General features: G+C 48.8%; 1 protein-coding gene and 1 non-coding gene across 2 annotated transcripts; both read left to right on the forward strand.

The window, feature by feature from the left end:
* Positions 1 to 381: 381 nt before the first annotated feature.
* On the forward strand, positions 382 to 4,889 carry LOC125552729 (putative 3-ketoacyl-CoA synthase 20). The gene is made up of 2 exons (XM_048716404.2): positions 382 to 1,296; positions 3,907 to 4,889. The coding sequence occupies exons 1-2, from the start codon at positions 586 to 588 to the stop codon at positions 4,723 to 4,725; spliced, it is 1,530 nt and encodes a 509-aa protein (XP_048572361.2). The 5' UTR covers positions 382 to 585; the 3' UTR covers positions 4,726 to 4,889.
* Positions 4,890 to 5,039: 150 nt separating this feature from the next.
* On the forward strand, positions 5,040 to 5,125 carry TRNAY-GUA (transfer RNA tyrosine (anticodon GUA)). Its single transcript is given in 2 exon segments — positions 5,040 to 5,076; positions 5,090 to 5,125. It is a non-coding gene; the product is annotated as a tRNA-Tyr (tRNA).
* Positions 5,126 to 7,332: the final 2,207 nt, after the last annotated feature.

The raw sequence follows: 7,332 nt of genomic DNA on the forward strand, positions 1-7,332 counted from the left end.
AACTCACTCCTCGATCGCCCATCAATAGTACTATGACCCGGCCAACACGGCTAGCTGCACGTACGCATGCACAACACAGATGCACATGGAAGCGCCGATCTACAATTGTTTTTGCACGTTAGAGAGCTACGTAGCTCTCATTTTGTTAATGCCGTCCGATCCATCATCCATAGATGGCACGGCCGAGGCGTCGCATGCGTGTGGGTTGGCGCCTCTCTTGCTCGATCGGTTGAGTGTGTGTGCTACTGTGGTGCATGCACTAGCTGCACCGGTATCGTGCCCATGGGGGCCGGCCGGCGCGCGCATTAACCCGCTACCTCCTCAACCAGCCTGCCGCCATTAATCTCCCCCTCCCTCCATCCGCTTCCCCGCTCCATTGATCTCCCCGTATAAATCCCCGCGCCCCGCGCCGCGAACTCCCACACACCAGAGCTAGCTAGCCAGCGCCCACCTCGCAGAGCCGTGGCAGCCTCGGCAAAGCCTGTAGCTTCCATAGCTGGCTAGCGAGCTCACACGAATCGGCGGTCTGTCCGCAGAACCGTGGTGGCTCAGGGTTCCATTCACGAGGTACGTCCTTGTGGAGCCATGGACAGGGATCTGTTCCGGACGGTGAAGCAGGGGACGCGGAACCAGGCCAGGCTCCTGTACCACCGGCTGGTGTGCCGCCTGCCGCACCTCCTCGCCGTCACGCTGCTCCTCGTCGTGGCCCCGCCGCTGGTGTCCACGCTGTCGCTCGCCGCGCTCTGGGGCGAGGCGCGCGCCAACGCGGCCGTGCTGGTGGCCGCGTGCGCGGGCTGCGCCGCCGCGGCGTACGCCTACGCCACGTCGCGGCCGCGGCCCGTGTACCTGGTGGACCTGGCCGGGTACAAGCCCGGGCCGGCGCACGAGGCGACGCGCGCGCAGGCCATCCGCCAGTTCGGGCTGGCCGGCGGGTTCGACGACGAGAGCATGTCGTTCCAGAAGCGGATGATGGAGCGGTCGGGGCTCGGGGAGGCCACGCACTTCCCGGCGTCGCTGATGAGCATCCCCGTGGACATGTGCCTCCAGACGGCGAGGGACGAGTCGGAGGCCGTCGTGTTCGGCGTCGTGGACGAGCTGCTGGCCAAGACCGGCGTGCGCGCGGAGGACGTCGGCGTCGTCATCGCCAACTCCAGCCTCTACAGCCCCACGCCGTCCTTCGTGTCGCTCATCGTGAACCGGTACCGCCTCCGCCACGACGTCGTCAGCCACAACCTCAGCGGCATGGGCTGCAGCGCCGGCATCATCGCCATCGACCTCGCCAAGCACCTCCTTCAGGTATCCATACATCTCCAGCTACATCCACATGTCAGTCACCTTGTTAACTTAATGCAAAGCATGCACCACCCTGCCCAAGCACGCACGGAAGACATGGGCATGCATCGTGCGGCCCATGCATGCACAGCATGGCCTAGTACTGTAGCGTGCATGTGGATGGGCAAGGGAATATCTGAGACATGCACTAATTGGTTAAGCTAGAATTAGACGTCGCATCACGGAGGTCGTTAACATCAACATACTATGACAGGACTAGCATGATAGTAGAGTACAAAACCATGTCAATCTGAATTTTCAAGTAGGTGTATAGGAATATGAATAAAATGGCAGGTCCAGCTGGTTCTTCCAACATTAAAGTATCCTCCATTTCCACTCAACGTATTTATATAAGCTTGTTTTAACATTAATTTTGTCTTTAATCTTTATATTTATATGATAAATTAATCCGTCCTTATACTTCATCATATATGCTGTTTTTATGTTGTTGAGTGTGGGTTTGTTGAGTAGCTAATCGCTCATTCCGAACAGTATCATATATATGCGCAGTTTTATATACTCCCTCCGTTTGGAATTACTTGTCTCGGATATGGATATATCTAGAATAAAATATGTCTAGATACGTCCATTTCCGCGACAAGTAATTCCGAATGGAGGGAGTACTATTGTACGGTAAAAATATTTGAGGTTTAACGCCATCGATGTATAAGACACATGAAATCCATACACGTGACCTGGTTTGTCATGAGGCTTTCTTTTTTGCTTGAAACAACATTTTTTAATATGTTAAAAGGTGTCTAGATGATGGGTGCTTTTGAAGCTTCGGTGTGTAAATAGTACGAATTAAATAGCAAAGCACCCTTAAAAATACGCAACATTTTGAGAGAGGCATAAAAAAGCACATTAACCATGATTACCTTTAGCATGCATGATTAATTATGAAATTTACAACGAGAGTTAGCGTGCATGTAAGTTGCGCGAATCCTTTTTACACTGATCTTGGTGTACTGGCAATGGGTATAGCTTAACTCTAGGCTTATCTTTTGCACGTATATACGTAGTGAAGTTATGAGCCAACACACATGGGGCCATTTTTTAACTTCCGTCCTTTCTAGTGATGTACAAAATGTTCACATCAAATGTTTTAAATGTTCCATTCTCAAGCCTAAAAAGATCATGAGTAATTTATTTCTAACATATGGTTCAAGATGACTAAAGATGCATTGGTATGCATACTTTCTCATAATAAACAATGAGGGAATGGTTTTTCTTGATTGTGGCAAAGGGGAAATACGATCATCGAACTCTGTTTTTTCACTAAAGATGCATTGGTATGCATACTTTCTCATAATAAAATAGTCTTCTTTTGCATCCTCGTTGTGTAACAACCACTTGGCAGCACAGGAAGATTTGTTAGAAAATAAGATAATTTTATTCATGAAGGGCCTACCATGATGTCTGGCAATCGAGCCCCCCTAACAGTCATAATGGAGATTACCCATGCTAATCGAACAACCGTGATCAAGTCCTAGATCAGAAACGGGGCCATAAATCTCCCGGCGTTCAGTTCTGAACAGTTCAGATTGACTGGCGATGGGTCATCCTTACGTAAAGGATGGCCCTGTAAACATAGGATGGTCCCATAAAATTACGGTGGATCCAGGACAAACCCATTTAAAATGTTACTCTGGAGATCGGCACATCTCAAGGTGCAATAGCTAACTTATGCTTCATTTCATGTCAAAAAAAAATCCTTCATTTACCATTGTAGAAGTATATTGCGTTTTAACCTAGTTTATTATAGTCTCCTACAGATAAAATAGGCTTGAAATTAGAAGGAAAAAAACATCGGTTGGCTAAACAATAACATAATGTGAATTTCCAACCGATCGGAATTTAGTATCAGATCCGAACACATAACGTGACGTTGGATCACGATCGAGCGGTTGTGCAAGCGTTGCCTCGCGCACGGCTCTGAGCCAGTCTGACCGCGTAAATAACCTTGACTAATCATCCCAGCTTTGATTGTCTGCAACGGAGGACGGTCAGCCACCCACACATACATATCGGCCCCCCGTGACCGTTGGGGGTCGATTACTGCCATCATAATGTGTGCGCGCCAGTCTCTGCCGGGTGGGTACTGGAGTACTGTTCACTGCCCCCCTGCTCCTCTGCTGGCCATGGTTGCATCGTGTTCTCCGTTCCAGAGGAGTTTTGGACCATGCACTGGCGAGCGCAGCATGGCATCTGCGACGACGGAAGCGGTAAAAGAGGCCGGGATCGATCGGTACTAGAATAGGGCGGACGCGCGGAGAGAACGACGTCCCAGCAGGGGAAGAAGAATCCGCACGTACCCGTAGTAGTAGTAGCTATCCGCTATCGCCATAACTCGGAATCATCAAGGCCCGCCGAAATGGTCCTCCTCCTTCGGATCATGATCAGGGAGCGAATCTGGGAGTATCCCACGCCATGAAATCCATCTGCGCCAGCACTGGTGCACATGCACCTATGATCTTCTATGTTGCTCCTCCACCATTAGTGGCAGTAATAGCTGTAGCGATTGGGTTGGTTGGTTAATGAATGGACGTGGCAGTAATGGATGCGACGCTGCAGGTGCACCCGGACACGTACGCGCTGGTGGTGAGCACGGAGAACATCACCCTCAACGCCTACCTCGGCAACAACCGCCCCATGCTGGTCACCAACACGCTCTTCCGCGTCGGCGGCGCGGCGGTGCTGCTCTCCAACCGCCGCCAGGAGCGGGCGCGCGCCAAGTACCAGCTCATCCACACCGTGCGCACGCACCGGGGCGCCAGCGACCGGAGCTACGGCTGCGTGACGCAGGAGGAGGACGACGCGGGCCACGTCGGGGTGTCGCTCTCCAAGGAGCTCATGTCCGTGGCCGGCGAGGCGCTGCGCACCAACATCACCACGCTGGGCCCGCTGGTGCTCCCGCTCTCCGAGCAGCTCCGCTTCCTCGCCACCGTCGTGCTCAAGCGCGTCTTCCGCGCCGACGTCAAGCCGCACATCCCGGACTTCACGCTCGCGCTCGACCACTTCTGCATCCACGCCGGCGGGCGCGGCGTGCTGGACGAGCTGGAGCGCAGCCTCAAGCTCAGCGCCTGGCACATGGAGCCGTCCCGGATGACGCTCTACCGCTTCGGCAACACCTCCAGCAGCTCGCTCTGGTACGAGCTCGCCTACTGCGAGGCCAAGGGCAGGATCAAGAAGGGCGACCGGGTGTGGCAGATCGCCTTCGGCTCCGGCTTCAAGTGCAACAGCGCCGTCTGGAAGGCGCTCAGGGCGGTCGACGCCGTCGCCGTCGGGGACGCCGGCAGCCCCTGGGCGCAGGACGTCGACGTGCTGCCGGTGCACGTGCCCAAGGTGGTGCCCATCGACGACGACCAGGCGTCCTACAAGACGGCCGCCTAGTTTCTTTCTCATCCTCGAAGAATCGAAGCGTGCGTGCGTGCACCTGTGATCGTCTCTAGCTCGTGTCGCTGCTGGCCGGGACTACTATATACTGAAGGGCAATTCTTCTTATACTACCGTGTAAATCAATATGAACCGATGAATGAACTCGAGAATTAATATTCCTTGACATGCGTCGCTGAATCATACTGTGGTTAGTAGGCATGCATTGTGGTAAAAACAATCCGGCATTCTGCTGCACATGAACTGAAAACGCACAGAAGTACCTAGGTAGTTACGCTAATATACTTTGGCAAACTAAACAAATCAACAATCCGACCTTAGCTCAGTTGGTAGAGCGGAGGACTGTAGTCTTTGCAGATAAATCCTTAGGTCACTGGTTCGAATCCGGTAGGTCGGAACTTTATCTTTTCGTCTATATTTTGAAAAACAATAAGCAATTTTTAATTTTTGCTCCTGAGATGAATCAGTGCCAAAAATCCACATTTTATACGAACATTGAGAAAGGAAAAGGAGATATTGCAACCTAAGTCAACTGAGGCAACACATGCAATCTCTAAACAATGTTTTTCTTTGGAATGTTTGAAGCTCCGTTTCACTATGAATTTTATAGGACAGTTGTTGGCTTGAAATTTTAGCTCCGTTTCACTGTTAAAAGAGAAGTCTCTTTCTGCTTCTGTGATGAGTTCAGCAGTATGTGATGCTCCTGTAGTGGCTAGATGCTGGGTGTGAGAGGGTTTGCATCTTCCCTAGTTAAGGTTCTTTTCATTCTTTCCGCAAAAAAAAGGTTCTTTTCATTCTTTCCGCAAAAAAAAGGTTCTTTTCATTCTAGTATGGCTGTTTTTGTTTCCTCTTGTAAGCATACTCTATTTTGCCTGGAGGCTCCTTTGATCTAAAGAAACGTTCATATACCCCATTGCATCAGTTCTTATGCTGAAGGGCAATTCTTCTTATACCACCCTGTAAATCAACATGAACCAATGAATGAACTGAAGAATTGTTATTCCTTGTCAGGCGTCGCTGAATCATACATATGGTTGGTTTGATCCTTAGGCCTGCATGGTGAAAACAGAGGATTGCCATGCGACGCTGAATCAATGATGTGTTGTCTCGCTTGCTCAGTTGCTCTGGAGGAGGGTCACAGGCTGGTCTGAGGGATGGTGGATGGCACCAGTAGCTGTTGTTTTGGTGCCATGGCAGTGGTTCTCTAAGTCTCTCGTATACACTTCGTTCTCAATGAAAATGAAGAGCAACGACAGCAGAAATTGCTTGTTCTTGAGAAAAACAGAACACTTGAAGAACTCCTTGATAAATGTTTTAAAATTTAGAAAAAGAACAACCCGACCTTAGCTCAGTTTGTAGAGCGGAGGACTGTAGTCGTTGCAGATAAATCCTTAGGTCACTGGTTCGAATCCGGTAATAAGAAAATATCTATAATATCTATAATATCTCTATATCTATGAAAATCAATAAGCAGTAGCACATTTTTTGCTCTTTTGAGATGAATCAGTGCCAGAAATCCACATTTTGTACGAAAGTTGAGAAAGGAAAGGAAATTTTGCAACCTAAGTCAATTGAGGCAACACACATGCAATCCATTTATAGATGAAATGAACCTCCAAACACTGTTTTTCTTTGAAAAGTTTGAAACTCCGTTTCACTACGTTTGCTGGGCTGCATCTGCGGTTGTGGGGTTTAATCCTTTGAGAGTAGTCCCCATGTGGTCAGGTTTGTAGCAGTTTTTGCCTGGTTTTCCGTTTATTAACAATAAGCAGTACATTTTTTGCTCTTTTGAGACGAATCAGTGCCAGAAATCCACATTTTCGACGAACATTGAGAAAGGAAAGGAAATTTTGCAACCTAAGTCAACTGAGGCAACACACATGCAATCCATTTATAGATGAAATGAACCTCCAAACACTGTTTTTCTTTGAAAAGTTTGAAACTCCGTTTCACTACTTTTGCTGGGCTGCATCTGCGGTTGTGGGGTTTAATCCTTTGAGAGTAGTCCCCATGTGGTCAGGTTTGTAGCAGTTTTTGCCTGGTTTTCCGTTTATTAACAATAAGCAGTACATTTTTTGCTCTTTTGAGACGAATCAGTGCCAGAAATCCACATTTTCGACGAACATTGAGAAAGGAAAGGAAATTTTGCAACCTAAGTCAACTGAGGCAACACATATGCAATCCATTTATAGATGAACTGAACCTCCAAACACTGTTTTTCTTTGAAAAGTTTGAAATTCCGGTAGGTCGGAATCCGGTAGGTCGGAATTTCTATTTCTTTTTGCTTTTCGTCTATAATATCTCTATATCTATGAAAAACAATAAGCAGTAGCACATTTTTTGCTCTTTTGAGATGAATCAGTGCCAGAAACCCACATTTTGTAAGAAAGTTGAGAAAGGAAAGGAAATTTTGCAACCTAAGTCAACTGAGGCAACACACATGCAATCCATTTATAGATGAAATGAACCTCCAAACACTGTTTTTCTTTGAAAAGTTTGAAACTCCGTTTCACTACGTTTGCTGGGCTGCATCTGCGGTTGTGGGGTTTAATCCTTTGAGAGTAGTCCCCATGTGGTCAGGTTTGTAGCAGTTTTTGCCTGGTT

Source organism: Triticum urartu, chromosome 4A, assembly GCF_056163025.1.
Source record: "Triticum urartu cultivar PI428250 chromosome 4A, HENAU_Tu73, whole genome shotgun sequence".
Classification (NCBI taxonomy): domain Eukaryota; kingdom Viridiplantae; phylum Streptophyta; class Magnoliopsida; order Poales; family Poaceae; genus Triticum; species Triticum urartu.